The sequence below is a fragment of the Electrona antarctica genome (assembly GCF_951216825.1).
Source record: "Electrona antarctica genome assembly, chromosome: 2".
Classification (NCBI taxonomy): Eukaryota; Metazoa; Chordata; class Actinopteri; order Myctophiformes; family Myctophidae; genus Electrona; species Electrona antarctica.
The window spans coordinates 26,159,891-26,178,551 of NC_136807.1; the positions used below are offsets into that span (position 1 = coordinate 26,159,891).

Consider the following 18,661-nt stretch of genomic DNA (forward strand, 5'->3'; position numbering starts at 1 on the left):
ATCTAGTCTCAAAGTGCACGAGATTGAAGCATTTTCATCGCAAACTTACTTTTTTTCCCCTGGAGCCCAGGGGCCTTACACTCCCCTGCCGTGGTATAGTGCATGGGGGAGGCACACAAAATAATCTTGCATAGGGCCACTTGACTCCTAGAACCGGCACTGGATAGAAGGTTCTGTAGAGGTGGAAATAGTGTGTTTAGTTATTTAGCTGTTTATTCAAATTATTTTGTGTTTATTATGTGTTTATTTTTTGTGTTTATTCCTGCAGACCTGCACCATAAACGAGCTGTAGCAGACAGTTACCACCACCAATGAAATCATGAGCTAAAACCATAGATAAAACCCCAGTCGACGTAACCTCGCGCGTCACCAGGCTTTACAGTCGACGTAACAGTTAGCTAACGCCCGGCCCTGATCAAGTAGTGCCCTGATCGAGAATAGCAGATCTACAAGCTCACAGCGCGTCGCATCCACAATGCTCTCCTCTGGCATCCACGACTCGTTGCGTGCTTGTAGATCTGCGATCTTCGGCTCAACACGAGTGTACGTCATTGGCCCCGCCCTTACGTGACGCAAGCGAAACAAAACCCGGCATTTTCCAGCAGCGAAAATTCAGTTTGTTTCAGTTCCTTTCCGTCAGTGTGTGAGTGAGGATGTATGGTGATGCTTTAGAAGCCTAAATAGTTTAGTAAACGACGTCAACGAACGATATCTGGCGTTGAAGAACTGCGTGGGAGGGTAAACCGCTTGACTTCGACGTTGTTGGGACACGAAACTGTAACCGACAACATCCATGGACAGTCGGAAACGTCAGCGATCCGCCGGCGGAGAAGGAGCGCCGTCTGACGGCTTCCAGACGCCGGTGAAGCGGGTGTCCTCTGTCCCGCAGGACGCAGACTTCATGGACTGGGGAGTGGACGATGTGTGCGACTACCTGCACCGGCAAGAGCTGCAGGAATGGGAAAGCAAGTTCAGAGGTGTGTGTGTGTGTATGCATTTGATCTGCTCTGCCTGTGTTAGCCCTGAAACATGACTGTCATGTGAACCATGGCGATGCCTGTGTGTGCATGTGTTTATGCTAGTTAGTAGGTTAATATAAGACTTCATTTTTTGCGCCGACGAAACTGAAAGCCTAGGTATCGAGGCTAATATAAGACTAGCTCTAAGGCTATAGACCAGGGAACATTAGACATTACTTTTCACTTTAGTAATTAGTAGGCACTACTCCCTTGTGTTGGCTATTAAATTACACTGCCCAGTGAGTGCAGTAACGAGCTTTAATGGCTTGTTATGTTTTGTTCTACCGTTATGTTGTTGAATTGTTGTTTTGTGTTGTGATTGAGGACCTAACCCTCTTGAACACGAGATGCTGCATCTCAAGGCCTTATTCTCTAAAAATAACAAAAATAAATATGATAAATGTATCATTCTGCGAGAGCAAGCAGAGGTAGTTAAGCCATAGTAGTTTAGTTGCATGAATATTACTTTATTGGCTGTCACATGATGTGATTGGATTAACCACACATTTCACTTGCAATGACCTGTGTCGTACTTATGACAACACTAAAACTGACTGACCCGTAGATTAGACAGTACTGTACCAGTACTGTATCGACAGTCAGTAGAATCAAGTGTACAAATGGAACCAAATATACCGGTTGTCTGGGGGTGTACAAATGGACATGTAAACCCTACATCTCTAACCTTCAGTCTCCATTACATAACTGGCAGTGGTGGGCAGTTAGAAAGCCAGCTGTGCATGAAAACCGAGTAATATCTAAATTATTAATTTATTTTCTCTGTTGAAACAGAGGAAAGAATCAATGGCGTGGCGCTTCGATACCTCTCGGAAGAACACCTGGAGAAAATGAGCATAGGGTAAGAAAATGTGTCCATACTCCATATAGTTTGTTTGTTTAATGTTGTTTTTCTTAATATTGAATGTGGTTTATAATATAGCTATAGTTACTATGACTGTCAGCTGCCAACAGTGTGATCTCTGAATCTGATGGCAATCTCACAGGTCCTTAATCTCTCTCTCTCTCTCGCTCTCGCTCTCGCTCTCGCTCTCTCTCTCTCTCTAGCCCCCTCGGTGTGCGTCTACACATCCATCACTGTCTCAGAAAACTCTGGCAGATAACAGCAGAGCCTAACAAGGTAATACGTTATGCGTGTCTTCTCAAAACTCTGAATTATTGTATTGGGTCCAAATACAATACAAACAGATACCTCAGTATTTGTGGTCTCAACTTTGACTGAGTTGAGTTACGACCTTATTGAACTGTGGACGACACGGCACAGTGGGCACACGTCAACAAATCACTATTCTTGGTAGGAATGTCCAGTTTCCAAGTGGCCTAAACAAGTTGTTGACATGTTGGCAAGTGATCTTAGCAAGAGAATGCTTTGTTGTATGAGAAGTTCAACTACATTATACACTGTGACACTTCTTCCACCATTTTACCATACTTAACTGTACGCAACTTATTTTTTGGCTGGCCAAATATCAGATGGTGAAATGAAGAGATACTTTTAGGCTTAACTTGTTTTTCTTGTTTCTCTGTTAGGTTTTTAATGACCCCATCCATGGGCACATTGAATTGCACCCCGTTCTCATCAGTATCATTGACACGCCCCAGTTCCAGAGACTTCGCAACATCAAGCAGCTGGGAGCGACATACTGGGTGTTCCCTGGAGCTTCCCACAACCGCTTTGAGCACTGCATTGGGTAGGCTAGGACTGTAGTGGATTTCATGAGTGGGGTTAATCATGTACCACAATGATGCCATCATGCCAGTACTGTGGGAGAAATATTATGCTTAAATTGTATCCATGCAGCAGTTTTATTGCTGCATGGACTGTTAATGTTGACTTGTTGATGTGCTGTTGCAGGGTGGGGCACCTTGCAGGAAGGCTTGTACAAGCTTTAGATGAGAGGCAACCAGAGCTGCTCATCTCCGTTAGAGACATCCTTTGTGTACAGATCGCTGGACTCTGCCATGACCTGGGTACGATGATGAAAACCACACCGCCATCCTCACACACAGAGGCTCATAAGTCCTGTAGACCAGGGGTATTCAACTGATTATGAACCAGGGACCACCACCCTGACTGAGAATCAACCTGGGGACCACTGTTGTGTTGGGGGGGGGGGAAATTAACCTTCCAGATTAAACTCATGATTCTGTTCATTGCAACTAATGTGTGAGCGAGCAAACATGACATGGGCACATTTCCTTATGATGGTCAAGGAAGCTTAGAGAAGGAAAGGAAATGGTCACGTGACTGGGCTGCGCCATGACACTTTCATGGACACTTTCATGGGAGCCAAACTCGCACCAAGTTCAATGAATACATTGCAGTGAATGGAGCCGGCTGGACCAGCTCATAACAAACATTATTTATGAACAATTGCTACCTTTGTCATATCACAGGTTATTTTCTAATCACTTGCTTCGATGTGCACAGTATATAATTATCTGAGGATCTAAACGGCAGCAGGTATCGTTTCTGGCTCGGAGGTATCGCGAGATTTGGCTGCCAGACAGGAAACGGTGGGAAGTCTCGCGATACTCCAGAAAGGTACTTTGTGCTCTTTAGATACCATACCTCTATTAAAAACTCCCTTTTCTGTGGAAGTTCTTGACGTCCGGCTTCCCAGTAACTGACACCATTGATTGTGTCATCAATCATACGCCTACATAATACGTTCCTACATACTAAATGCATGGTCAGGGACCACATGCAATACCTTCACGGACCACCAGTTGAAAACCACTGCTGTAGACAGTTAACCACTTATACCATATATCGTTGTTCTCGGGCCAGAAACCTCCTATATCCATATTCTATTGTGTTTTTGGTGAATTAATGCTTGATCGTATTGCAGCATCACACAAAAGCATCAAAAGTAGCAGATGCGCAAGCTCGAAATACGGCGCAAAGCGACACGTTTTGAGCTTGTCGACGATCTATTTTTTCTGTTTTAGAATTTTAATCCTAAAATGTATGAGTTTTGGACATTTAAAGCCTTCATTAGTATCAGAGGTAGCACCTGTGAAGGAAGTAGAGAAGGGGCCCAAGTTCTTTCCAAAATGGCGTATGCATAGAGCCTATTGCCCAGGAAACCGGGTTCAAATCCGGGGTAGAGGAGGAAAGTTTACATACGTGAAGTCAACATTCCGCTTGCAAGAACTAACCCTCTCTCCTCATTCTTCCATATCCAGGACATGGGCCTTTCAGCCACATGTTTGATGGGATGTTCATCCCCAAGGTGCGACCAGGATATAATTGGAAGGTAAGAAATGACCCCAGTACCGACTCACTTTAATGTTATGGGTTGCCTCATTCCATTCTCATGTATCCATCTGTTTCCAGTGTCCCATGAGCCTTTGCATGAAATGTGTCCATAACTTCCTCTTGCTGTTGCTGCTGTGATCATTGTTGCCAGATTTTGCAAGAGAAACAAGCGGCCAGGTCTATGAGAACAAGCCCAAATGTTTTACCACTTTACATCGGCTATTTGAAAATAGCAGATCTACAAGCTCACAGCGACACGTTGTGAGGTTATACTTATGTTTGAAAAAATATTGAGAATAAATTAAAATTTTGAATATTTTTGAAACATTTTAACAACACAAATCTTGTATGGGGGGGTGCCTGGCACAAATTATTTTAAGATAGATGTCCGTGGAGTGGACAATTACATATTTATCGGGGGTTCCTTGACGTGAAAACTATTAGGAAGCAAGCCCAAATAAGCAACTACACTTTAGAAAAAAGCCCAAATAAACAACTACACTTTAGAAACAAGCCCAAAAAACAAAACCAGCAACTACCTATTATTTACAAGAAACTTTACAGAAAAACAAACCAAGTTGCTTATAATAAGCAGACATGGCAACTTCAATGGTCGCATTAACTTTACCATTTTCATGAAAATAGACCATGTAGTCGTTACAGATGACAAGAATACATTTTCCATTCGACATTCGTCTGGGGGAAAAAACATTATTTTCCCTTCTGCTGTCTTCTGTATTGTTGTCTCTATCCTGAACTCCAATATAATTATACTATAACTTTGTCTCTCGTTAGCAGAGAGGTGTAGACAGGTAAAACAGCCCAGTAAGCAATGCAGCTGCAGCTAATACCATTTTATGATGTGCGTGTCAGATTTATGTGTGACCGAAACCATGGGTGTGCCAGTGTGCAAGCATAGACGGTAGACCGCTTTATATGATCGTTTGGGCAATCGTTAATTGGCATCTATTATTTGGGCACACTGAAACTCACTCCTACAGTACATGTTCAGCATTCTTCTCCCTGCCACTCCTATCAATTCCCTTCACCTCCCCAGCCTCCTGGAGAAATTACAATTGTTTGTGCAAGCTCTCAACGATACAGTACTGGTACAGTATTTAAGGGCAATTTCTACACACTAATCAGGCGTTATGCTTGACTCTTGAAGTGTGAATAGAGAAGAAATTAATAAACACTCAACAAAAATAACAGAAAGGCACAGTGAAATCAAGTAAACAAAGTCTAAAAATTGGCAATGAAGGGATACAGTCAGAATCATCTTCCGTCATCTAAAATCAAAAAATGTGGGTGAATTTTTTTTCTGCATGGTTACCATCCTGTTATATTTCCAGTAGAGTTGGAAGGCAGGAATGCTTCTTGTGCAGGTGGAAAACATCCAGCATATATGCGACATGTAATAAAATCACAGTAGTGGTATGGCTACAACAAACAAGAATTAATTTATCTTTAGGTTCTGAGTTTGTGTCATGCTGGCTGCAACTGAATGCAAATCGTAAGGGATTTTTTGCATTCTAAACAATCACCTTGCACAGACTAGGCAAGGCAAGTTTATTTGTATGTTTCATACACAAAGGCAATTCAAGGTGCTTTTAGATAAGGCAATATAATCAAATAATAGTGGTAGTAAAGCGGTACAGGTATAAGCCAAATTTGTCTGCTGGAATTTCTTCTTAGTAGAAGGCAGACAACATTCTTCTTGTGTGAGATTCATGGGCGTCAGAGCCATTATGTCAGGGATAAATCCTAATGGCCATAAACCATTGAGTGATTTAAAGACAGCCGGTGCAGAGTTGGGAGAATTGGTGTAATGTGTTCTACTTTCTTTCTGCCTAATGCATTCTGAATGAGTTGTAGCTGTCTGAGCTTTTTGGGGGAGACCTGAGACGATTACCTGAAAATATTTTAAATTGTTCAATGGCAACTATGTTACTTTTGTGAAATCTTTTATACTTGAATATTTCATTTTCCTCTGATGCAAGGTAGCACTTTCAGCTCATCATGATGTGTACTGTACATGATTAGATTTTATTTCACGTTTTCCACAATTTCTCTCACCTTACTGGTCATACATTATCTACTACTAAAAACAAAACAAAAAACATTCTAACATAATGACAAACAAACTCAAGAGCAGGGCCTTTTTTCCTTTTTAGTTCCAGGAACTATTGACCCTGGAACCAAACTGGAGCGATGTTCCTGTGGTCAAAAGCACCAGGAAGGGTTCAAGAACCGTCCTGGGGCGAAGTTCCTGTGGACGGAAACTCCCAATTCTGTTCTGTTCTTAGCTCTGGTCCACTTACAGCTCTGCTGCACTAACCTGTTATTAGTGCCCTGGACCAGGGCTGTTCTGTTCTGTAAGAACAGTTCTGTAATGAATGCCATTGTTGGAATAAAGGAGAAGCTAGTTTTTACTGACATTTCCGTTTGTTGCCAATGTCAATTGTCGAGTAAGGTTTTACAATATCCATAGGTTTTCAGAAAGCACATGCCAAGCTGTTATTGTCTCCACCAGGCCGAAGGCATGGGGAGAGAGTATGTTTTGCACTCCGTGTGTGTGTGTGTGTGTGTGTGTGTGTGTGTGTGTGCGTCCGTCCGTCCGTCCGTCCGTCCGTCCTTCCGTCCGTTATCAGCTAATCTCCGGCACCGTTGGCCCGATCCATGCCAAACTGTGCACACACACTCCCTGGATGCCAACGACGAACCTCTGCCCCAAATATTCCTCAACGGCCTGTTATAGCGCCACCATGAGGCTGATTTAGGCAAAACACATTTATGTAGATAACTAGTACACATTTTATCCATACATCACACAATTCGGTATACACTATCTCCATAGTCATGTGATCAACACAGAACTGCACAATTTCCCATCTTCCATCCTGATTGGCTAAGATTGGCTTCCAAAGCTCGGATGATTGGTCCGTTTCGAACAAAATGCCACAAATCACAAACCGTGTCCAATTTCTATGAAATTATACACGCACATTTCCACTAGGCGGAGGAGGACATGCCACTATTTTTTTCCCCAAATCAGCCTCACGGTGGCGCTATAACAGGCCAATTCCTGTTTTTACCTATAACTGCATCGACAACTTATGTATGCGCACTGCCTAGAGGCCATGGAAAAAACATTTTCCCTGCATCCCTCCACATCTGCCGGTTATAGCGCCACCATGAGGCCGATTTCTGCAAAACACATTGTTTATGTTGCACAGATTTCATCCAAATCTCACGCAAATCGGTACACATGATCTCTGTAGTCATGTGATCAAGACGAGCCTGTTGGATTTCTCAGATTCTACACTGATTAGCTAAGATTGCCTTCCAAAGTTTTCAGGAGTAGCCCATTTTGTACAAAATGCTGCACATGTCTTGCTCATCCAGAATTCTATCCTCAGATGCTATGAGTGATCTGGCTCTGCATTTCCTCAACAAAATGAAGAAAATTGTTGCAAGAAACAAATAAACAAAAAATCATGTTTATGTTACTCCTAAACATTTTGCCAAACATCACACACACTCCTATCCTCCTGGTGGAGACCTGTGCCCAGAAGGGCACTTTTTCTAGTTGTTGTACTGTTGTTAAACTAGTGTAGCAGGTGGTGTCAGCTGAACATTACAGATAAGGACTAGGCAAGCGACAACAATGTTCTGATAAGGCTGAGAGATAAGAAATGTTAGCCCCACAGTACGTTATGTGCATAGCTCTGCTACGTATATGACAAATGTGAGGGTGATAAGACCTTCATTTGTCTTTGTATCTTAAGCTGTAAGTAGTAGACATTAGATACATGTAATCTAACACCGCTGTTTACATTGCTCAGAGACAGACAACAGAGACTGCGTGCATTGCACACAGAGACTGCAACAACGAGGGAATGCAATGGGATACCTACGATGCGCTCTCACACGTGCACACAGGGACTGACGTATACATACACACCCCACCGCAACACAACCGGGGAGAGACACAAATCGACCACAGCACCTATAACGTATCAACATAGGACAGTCGTCGGCATTCAGTTATAGCCCACTTAACATGCATGATGCCACGACAACATACCCTGTGCATACTGTACTGTACCGGTGTACCCTGTACACTACAGTGTACACACAATGTATTCTATAAGCGTCCATCATACATTAGTTTTGGATTGACAAATGCCTCACACATCATCCCTGCCAATGTCACATTCTGCCCCTTAACATAGCGCTGGGTAGACCGCCCAGCCTGACCAGATAAAAATGTGCTCCGCGATGCACCCTTTTTACCGTTATATATTCATGTTTCTGTCATACCTGTGTGTCTTACAGCATGAGACTGCGTCCCTGGCCATGTTTGACTACCTGGTGAGTGACAATGCCCTCGAGTCAGTGTTTAAACGACATGGCCTGGTGTTGCCGGATGACCTCATCTTCATCAAGGAGCAAATCGCTGGGCCCCTGGACACTTCTGCCTCTCTCAGCCACGGGGCGACGGTCAGTCATACAGTAGTAAAAACGACACCCTGCCACAGATTCCATGTCTTCTAACATGTCTAACTCTTGGCTTTCTCAAAAGGATAATGCGACAAAGCGCACACAGCCATGTATAAATCAGGCTTAACCCTACCCATGTGGCTGGTATAGTCGAGCCCTACTACAGTAGTAGTCGATTTTAAAGTTATTTTTATTTTAATTGGTCAAACTAGCAATCGAATACATGTTGTTCCATAATTGTTAAAACCCTGTGATTTCTTCAACCTGTTGGCTGTATGTAGAACAGCAGCAACATAGGTTTGGAACGATAATAAAAACATTATACTTTTACATATTGTGTAGGAAATGTGGGGGCCTCCTTTCTTGCCCTTTTCACAAATCACAGATTGGTACTTGGCCTAACAAAACCATTTCAGTTATGATATTCTTGAAAATGAAATGAGAGCCTTAGTTGTCACTTAAGAAAATGTTGAACAATGTGAAATTCTCTTTATAACACTTTTAAACTATGAAATAGATGGGTAACGGTCTGTCTGATGTGGTAGTTGTGCCATTGTTCTCCACAGTGGCCTTACAAAGGTCGTCCAAAAGAGAAGTCTTTCCTGTACGAGATCGTGGCCAACAAACGGAACGGAATCGATGTGGACAAGTGGGACTACTTCGCCAGGTGGGATTATTTTGTCTTCTTTTCTCCACCGGTATTGTGGTGGAAGGACCGACGGCGTGATTGATCTGCCATTCTTTCGATAACTGGTATGATTATGTGATTTCTGTTCTCAGAGACTGCTACCACCTTGGAATCCAAAATAACTTCGACTATCGCCGCTTCCTCAAGTTTGCGCGTGTGTGTGAGGAGAATGGAAAGAAGCACATCTGCACTAGAGACAAGGTCCTGGCCATGCAGCACTTTTGACTTCTTGATGCATACAATAACCTATTCTGACGGTCTTTATGAAACAGATGTTGGTACTTTGTTGTAAATATTGATGTATTTGACACAGAAAAATGCCACTTATAACATTTTAGGTGAGCAACAAGTTATGCAGTCAATATTGATTAATTTCATGTTTACAATGGTTATTCCCAATTCAGAACCTTCCATGCGTCTTCGTTCTTGTGTAAATTATTGTCGTAGTGACATTGTTCAAACCAGTTTCATTGTGATATCTATGATTTTTACATTGCCATATGTTATGTAAATACAAGACTGTGGTTTGCTGTGATTTTAGGACAGCCAAGGGGCATTGTTGAAGTAGAGTGGTTTAGCTGTTCTAATCTAAAGTCACTTTAAACCAGGGTCTCTTGCGGTTTATAACTTGAATGAATTCCTTTCAACAGGAGGTAGGTAATCTGTACGACCTGTTCCACACCAGAAACTGCCTCCATAGAAGAGCGTACCAGCACAAAGTGGGAAACATCATCGAGACCATGTATGTACACAAAGGTTTTTTGCACATCTACTTTTTTTTATTTTTAATCACGTAAACCCTTGAACGGATTCCCAAGAGCTCTCTACTAAATATCTTGGCCGAAAATAGCCGATCTACAAGCTCACAACGCAGCACGTTGCAACGCGTAGTGAGCTTGTAGATGTGCTATTTTCAGTGAAATGTTCTCCCCAGAATAGAGATGCTAGGGTTCCAAGTGGTTAACTATAATAACGTTGCCTGCACACTGGCACCTTGATAACACCATTGGTTTAGTCTCTTACACTATGTTTAGTCGCCATCAGCGAGTGATTCACTTGTTATGCAATCCACAGAGGAGAAACAAATTCAAATAAACAATGGACAATGTGCTTTTCTGGTGTGCTTTTGCAGGATTACAGAGGCCTTCATAAAGGCAGACCCACACATCCAGATACTAGGCTCAGGGAATAGGATGTTTACGCTCTCTACAGCCATCGATGACATGGAGGCCTACACCAAGCTGACGGGTGAGTACAGTAGAAGCCATCTGTACTGTGAGGCTCATGTTTGGAGAACGCCATGAAATTCAACTCATTGGTTTCCATGATAAAGCTGACTCGTCTCTGTGTCCCACAGAGACTATTCTTGTGCAATGGAATTTAGTCTAGTAGAGCTAGACTGATATATCGGCCTGGCCGATATACAGTATGAGCCATTATTTGACTTTTATCTGTATCTTCAATTATAACATGTCATTACAACATGTTAAGCTTTTTAGCTTGTAGATTCGCTATTTTTGAACATTTCTGAATAGTGGATAGATACAACATTGAGTATTTATTCATATTTGTTTGCTGGTAAGTTACAGTAAAGGTTCTCAAAAGAAATCTACGTTTAAAAAATATATATATATCGCTGTGACCAAATATCGGTCAAAACATTGGTAATTGGTGAACGAGCAGGACTCTCATAAATCGGGATCGACGTCTGTTCCAGGGAAGTTTGGCATCGGTCTGACTAGTCGTCTGTGCCACAAGCTTGTGGTAAAAGTCAAATTGGTTGCAGGACTTGGTCAAACCGGTTCTGCTTAATTATCATCTTTGCCTATACTTGCAATGGAATAAATGGCTTATTATTCAGTCAAGTGCATCACCTGATTTAATTTACTGTAATGTTTCTAACCCATTACACTACAGTATAAGCTTACAGCGCTTTTAATGTATGAACATGTTTCAAAATGGAAAGATTATGACGAAATAATTGCGATTATCTCAAGTAATTGCGATGGTTAAGAGCATGGACAACAAAGTGGAAATAATGATGTGTGGAAAATATGATATGAAATATGATATGATATGAATATTTCTGTTAGCCGTTTTATACAGATGAATGAAAAAGATTCTAGCCATTACGCAAAATATTTGACAGCTGTAGCTTATTTGCAGTTTTGCACATAACGTATGTCAGGTCAACACAGAGGTGATGACCTCTGTTATCTTGGGTCTGACCTTTGTGCTCATCCGTGCCTGTGTGTCTGTGGTGTGTAGATCACGTGTTCGAGCAGATCCTCTACTCGTCCTCCCCGGAGCTGGCTGAGGCCAGGGAAATCCTGTCCAATGTTGTTCGCAGGCGTCTCTACAAGTGTCTGGGTCAAACCCAAGCTGAGAAACCCATCATTGTCAATGAGGTGTGTGCGCTCTTTCAATGACCTATATATTTAAGTATAGCATTTATATACATTGTTAAACGTACTGTATACACTACAAATAGCGACACTACAAATAGCGAAAACAACAATCTAAATGCATTGTGAGCTTGTAGATCTGATATTTTCACTATTTTTGGAAAATGTTTCCACTTTAAAACTTCAAAGTCAGCACTTTGTGGCGGCTGTGGCTCAGGAGGTAGAGCAGGTCGTCCAATGATCCCTTGGTCGGCGGTTCGAATCCCGGCTCCTCCTGACACATGTCGAAGTGTCCTTGGGCAAGACACTGAACCCTACATTGCCTCCAATGAGTTGGTCGGTGTGAGCTTGCCACCATTGGTGTGTGAATGTGGGAAGTGAGGACGCTGGCGTCGACTGTTCGCCGCTTCACCTCCCAATGTATGAATTAATGAACTATTGTAAAGCGCTTTGAGCACTTGGAAAAGCGCTATAAAAATGCAATTAATTATTATAACTCATTATTTGTAGTTGTTTTGAAAAGTGCTTTATAAATAAAAATTTACTTTCACCTGCAATGACATGCCCCAAATTCACCTACTTGCCCTGGTTGAAACAGCTTTTCAAACTTTGTAGACATGATTCAAGTACTTTGTGGCTAATGTACTCTAATGCTGCATTCACATGGAATCAGGCAAGTGGTAAACGGCAATCTGCTGGACGGCACGGCACCAAATTAGATTAAATATTTTAACATTGATGCCGTCTGCCGTTACCGTCGCCGGTTCTGGCTGCCGGGCTGCTGTGCCGTCCTCTTACGTTTACCGTCCTGCTCCCGTCCACTACAATGAAGTCTGGTTGCCCTCTACCGCTTGCCTGATTCCATGTGAATGCAGCATTACCCATCTCTCTTGCTCCATAAGGACGTGTATAGTACTCTTAACCATCTCTCTTGCTCCATAAGGACATGTATAGTTCTGTAACTCATCTCTCTTGCTCGATAAGGAGATGCGTCTGCGCTGGGCTGGGGAAGTGGCTAGAGTCAAGCCTCAGCATCCGTCTGGCTCTGGACACAAGGATGTTGAGCTGCAGCCTGAGGACCTGGTGGTCACTGTGAGTATCTTATTTGTCCAGTGATGCTCAACTTTTTGCATTTAAATGAAGTGCTCATTTAACTCAGAGTGTGCATAGATAAGTGGCGGTCACAGGCCGCTCACGCAAAGGCACGTCATTAACCCCTAGGCCCTAGGGGGTTACTGAGCAGTGAAAATAACACGTGTGAAGTGAGGGGCACCCACTGTATATATTGGCCACATGACGTCTTGCGTTATTTAGTGCCCTAAACAAACATTAAAGTCCATAGACTTGGCTGGCAAACGTGCCAAAATGGTAGGGGACTGAGTACAGCAACTTGCAATGGGCCTGGTCTTCAAGATACTCAAGGCACCCTTGTACCTGTCTGACTACTTCAAAAGAGTGAGAAACACCCACGGGCAGAACATGTCGACTTATCTCATTCCCCCCAGATTCAGCACGAATTTCACACGGGTGTGATTTATTTTATTTCTAATATAGCCTGCTTGTAACAGTCTTTTCTCTCGCCATCGTTTCTTAGGTGACGAACTTTGACTACGGGATGAAAGAGAAAGACCCCATCAGTAACGTGCGCTTCTACTGCAAGGACGACCCCACCAAACCCATCCGCATCCGCAAGAACCAGGTCACACTTCAGCACAACTTTCATTGAGTTATTTGCTAAAATCTTTGCATTTAAAGGAGAATTCTGGACTAGGCTTTGTTTTACCTTTAATCTGATATTATATCCCAGAACGAGTGGTACAGGTGAAACTAACTGGCAATGTTGTCCATCCCTGCTGTAGTGTTTACAAGGGGACTTTGGATGAAATAACGTATGTGCTGTATCTATTATTTTAGGTGTCCAAGCTGCTCCCTGAGAACTTTGCAGAGCAGATGATCAGAGTCTACTATAAGAAGAATGATGAGCGTAGCCTGGAGGCAGCCAAGAAGCACTTTGTCCAGTGGTGTATGGACAACAACTTCACCAAGCCTAGGGTAATACTCATTAACATCTGACCAATGATACTTTCTCAAATGAACACTGGAAATGTCCGGGGAATCATTGTCCAGTGTTGGCCGTTCACACGTGTAGCACGCAACCAAAGAATGTCTGTTTCAGATGTGTAATCCGTCCAACGCATTACATGCAAATTGTAATAGCTTTATTAATTAACCTTGAATGATCTCTTTCTGTGTTTGACACGTGTAAGGATGGAGATGTGACAGCGCCCGAGCTCACCCCTCTGAAAGAGAGCTGGGCGTATAACACTGAGAGCGAAGACGGAAAAGACAAATGGGTCAACGTGAACGGACAGACGGCGGCCAAAACCAAGCTGTTCAAGTGAGAGAACCACCCAAGAACCACCCAACATCTGTTGTCACTTTGATAGAAGTCTATTTTTATACCAGCAGAGGGAGTTGGTGAGCAGTGTGAGGAAAGAATAATGTGTGCTATTTGAGGTGTGAATCGCTTTTAGGTAAAAAGAAAAAAAAAACGATTTGGCACGCTAATCAGAGATCAAGAACTTAGAACTGGTGAGGAATGCACAGGAACGGTACATTGGGCCTGTACTTAAAAAAAGTGTCCAATTCCAAGGATTTTGCAGTGTCTAATTTTATTTATTTTTTATATAATTTTAAATTGAGTATTACATTTAATTTGACCCATTTTATATGTTGTATCATTGTTTTATGTTCTATTCGTACCAGTAGCCCACTTGTATGTACCGTATGTGTATCATTGTTTTATGTTCTATTCGTACCAGTAGCCCACTTGTATGTACCGTATGTGTATCATTGTTTTATGTTCTATTCGTACCAGTAGCCCACTTGTATGTACCGTATGTGTATCATTGTTTTATGTTCTATTCGTACCAGTAGCCCACTTGTATGTACCGTATGTGTATCATTGTTTTATGTTCTATTCGTACCAGTAGCCCACTTGTATGTACCGTATGTGTATCATTTACGGCCTAAGTACCGGTATGTGTTCTCTATCTCTTCTCTACATCATTTAAGAGTAAGACCACCTCTATAATCTCTCCTTTTCTGCGGAAAGACAGTCATCTTGTTGGGCAAATGCTGCTGTTACTGATATTTCTTAATTCATTCTAGGTCAAAGTTACTCTGGACAATCGTATCATTGCTTAGCTGAATTTTTATTCTGAAAATGAATGTATATTTAATTCAGTGCGATGCGGTTTTAAAGGGTGCATGTGTATATATAAATATATACGCTTTAACATGCATGCATACATACTGTTTTCAGGGTATTCAGCTCGTTGGCTGCAGCAGCTATGCCATGTCCATGCTCTTTTCAGGGTATTGTTTTCAGGGTATTGTTCCATTCAGCATATTGGCTGCAGCAGCTATGCCATGTCCATGCTCGTTTTAAAAGCTTTTATTACGTAACTGAAGCTTTCTGAAAGTCGTGATATGGCTTCTGTGGCCGGTGGTGGTCATATTCATTCATATCGTCTGATTCGTCTCTGTCGGGTGGAAAACGCGTCCAAAACATTTCGGTATTCAATGTTCTTTTCTTTTTAATTTGGAGATGAGAGGTTTCTGCCCGACAGCATGACATGCACGTACCCCCACCCCACCCCCCTCCTGGTAAAGAGAGTCAGAGCATTTTACACCTGGGTTGAATATCTCATTGTGATTTGTGGATTTACTTTAAGGTTTTTGTGGACAATGTACATTATTATATAGTTTTGGTTTGATGTGTGATGCTGGTGTATTCAGCCCAACAGGCCTATTGCTCTTTCTCTGGCTTTACCACCAGATTGTCAAATATATATTTACAAGAAGCATGTCATGTACCTCTTTGTGAAAATATATAGTGCATCGGATAAGGGATAACGGTGCTGCTAATCTTGTGGGTGGAGGAAAAAAAAAAGTGGAAACTGCACATGTTTACCGTTTATAAAAGAAAATGTTTGTTTGCGGAATTGTAAGCGAACCCAGTTTGATGCTATTGGGAAATCATATTGAGGCTATTCCTGTTAAAAGGCATTGTGAATGTTGCCCACAAGTTTGGAAATAAAAGTTCTCTTTCCCACTGTTGCGTACACATGCAATTCATCATATTAACCACTAGAGGGCGACATGCACTCAAATGTTAAGAATGAATCTACACTTGGACTCAATTGCTGTGACAATTGAGTTGTTCCTTTTCCTGATATATTTTCATGTAATATTAATGGAACATACCGATATACAATTTAATGTGTATTTCATGTAATATGACCTACACATTTTCAAATACATTTGACACATTACAGAGAGTGTAAGTGATTATGTGAAAATGATATGTTAAAGCTCTTCATTCTGTAAAGAATCATTGCTATAGAGAGGGTCTTCAATGTTTTGCAAGCCCCTTAGCAGAGAGGGATGAAGCAGGGTGACCTCCACTATGTATTGTATTATACAATTGTGTTGCCTGGTAAACTTTTTCATAGATGGCTTCGTATACTGACAGCACTATCATCAGTGTTTTTGTTAATGTGTTATTTCAGATATTTAACCACTTGCTCAAAAATGAGACAACTTGACCCCCCCCCCCCCCCCCCCCCACTCTACAGCAGAAATTGCCAATCATCCGTTTTTAGTGAGTAGAGATGAATATGCCTATTATTCGATAGGTACAGGTCTCCCTATCTCTTTAGATCTTTAACTTTGATTAACTTTTCAGGTCCCAATACAATTTTTAGAGAGAACCCTGCAAAGATAATTTATCATCTTACGGTACATTTTAGTGTTCCAATTTTGTCTGCTCATTTTTTGTTTTGTTTCATCACTTCCAATGCCACACGTTTATCCTGTAGGCCTATGCATTCTTCAACTCAGACGGGATATGATGAGATGCATTGTGAACTTGTAGATCTGCTATTCTAGGTGTTTGACACCGGGCACTATCTCACAGGATGTTGTGAAACACACACCCTGATGATGCTCTGTAGCCCCCCCCCCCCCCCCCTCCCTCGCTTTCCTCATCCTGTGGATTCACTGATTTCACTGAGCGCCCACACACACTCCCACACACACACGATTGTATTACTATATTCGTGAGGTCCTCAACATTTTAGGAAGGCAATTGTGTGAATGCCATTTTTCAAAAACAATTGGTACTTTTTAACCATAAGCCTCAAGCGGAAATGTGCAGATCTACAAGCTCACTCTTGTTGATCGGCTACTTTTCGGTGCACAACACCAGCGTGTAACTAAGTATAAATCAGGTATAACTCTAACCCCTATCCCCACATTCTAACCTCTAATTCGAACCCTAACTCTTTTTATTTTTTTACCATAAAACAATCATTTCTCTTGAGGACCATTACTCCTGACAAAGTCAAATTCTCAAATCGTCTGTCTTGTTGCTGTCCAGAGGAAACCTCATAACTCCATTTTTGAGCTTTTCGATTTTTTTCCATAAATCAGTGCTATTGAACACCCTTTACGTCTGTGTGTTGTTTCGAAAATATTGAACCAATGGAAAGTAGTAAAAAACACATCGGACATAACTCCACCACCTCTCTCCTCATCCAAGTAATTGACAATATCTAAAGTCACACCACACCAACTTTGAGGCAGTATTGCATTGTTTAAAAAATATAAGGTTTTATTAATTTCCATAAAAATGTATGTTTTTAATTTCCTGAAAAATGAACATTTTGGAGTTATGAGGTTTCCTCCGGACAGCAGAGATATGTCAAAACTGTTCAAAAAGAGGAAAAGGTAGCAGACAAGCTCAAAACACCATGTTTTGAGCTCATAGATCTGCTATTTTGGATGCGTTTGTGACACTGTAGTATGATCAAGTAGGGCATTAATTTAAGATAAAACACAGTTAGAATATGGAGATAAGAGGTTTCTGCCTGACGGCACCGACATTCTACTACACTTGTGGGGACATCTTGCCCACTCAAGTATAGCAAATACAAGAACACTCGCGCATGCACACACACACACACACACACACACCCCCTCCCACACACATGTACACTGACTGTGCACCGGCGGCGGCACCAGCACCACCAAGGCCAACTGCCTGCTAGTATTTTTATAATCTTTATCCTCTGACCTGTTGCTCTCCTCCTGGCGCCAGTGGTCTCAGCCCCCCCATACCCCCAGCCCAACACACACAGTCACACACGCACACACATGCCTGGGCTGCCCTGCCGCGGCTAATTGAGACCAGCTGTTGCAAGGTGCCTTCCCTCGACCCCCTGCACCCCTCGGTTCACCCCACTGCTGCTGCTGCACTTGCCTTTCTGACAGCCACCCCTCCTCTCTCTCTCTCTCTCTCTCTCTCTCTCTCTCTCTCTCTCTTCACACCAAGTGGTTCTCAAACATTTTCATGTCAAGGCCCCGCCCATCTGAAAATGTTTTGTACCAGGGAGACCCTCAGAAGAGAAGATTTATGTAAAAAAGATAAAAAGCAGCAAAAAGCAGAAGTACAAGCCTATATGCTGTATTTGAATGGCCAACGTATAAATGGATAAAGTGGTTAACTAGCCTACTTTAGCTGTGCCCCCCCCCCCCCCCCCAGTACCCCACTCTGAGAACCAATCCTTCGACACCACCAGACCCCTCCCACCTTGCATATGCACACATACTGTACCTCTGAGAGGACGTTTGTCACTCGCCGTCACTCATTTGTGTTGATTGACAGATGAGTGTGGTGTAGCCTATGTTTTTTTCTTCTTAA

The 18,661-nt window shown here is 42.3% G+C and overlaps 1 protein-coding gene across 1 annotated transcript; it reads left to right on the plus strand.

Moving 5' to 3' along the window:
* The first annotated feature begins 598 nt into the window (after positions 1-598).
* On the plus strand, positions 599-16,012 carry samhd1 (SAM domain and HD domain 1). The gene is made up of 16 exons (XM_079489550.1): positions 599-977; positions 1,812-1,878; positions 2,085-2,157; positions 2,568-2,728; positions 2,893-3,008; positions 4,227-4,297; positions 8,638-8,802; positions 9,369-9,469; positions 9,583-9,691; positions 10,141-10,232; positions 10,623-10,738; positions 11,759-11,898; positions 12,880-12,987; positions 13,490-13,594; positions 13,810-13,947; positions 14,163-16,012. Exons 1-16 carry the CDS (start codon positions 794-796, stop codon positions 14,295-14,297), a joined length of 1,881 nt encoding a protein of 626 aa, XP_079345676.1. The 5' UTR covers positions 599-793; the 3' UTR covers positions 14,298-16,012.
* Positions 16,013-18,661: the final 2,649 nt, after the last annotated feature.

Excerpts from the sequence above, each read along its gene's own strand:
- samhd1 (XM_079489550.1), top strand. The coding sequence starts at position 794 with ATGGACAGTCGGAAACGTCAGCGATCCGCCGGCGGAGAAGGAGCGCCG. Across the intron at positions 978-1,811 it reads ATGGGAAAGCAAGTTCAGAG|AGGAAAGAATCAATGGCGTG; the intron begins GTGTGTGTGTGT and ends CTGTTGAAACAG. Across the intron at positions 13,948-14,162 it reads ACAACTTCACCAAGCCTAGG|GATGGAGATGTGACAGCGCC; the intron begins GTAATACTCATT and ends GACACGTGTAAG.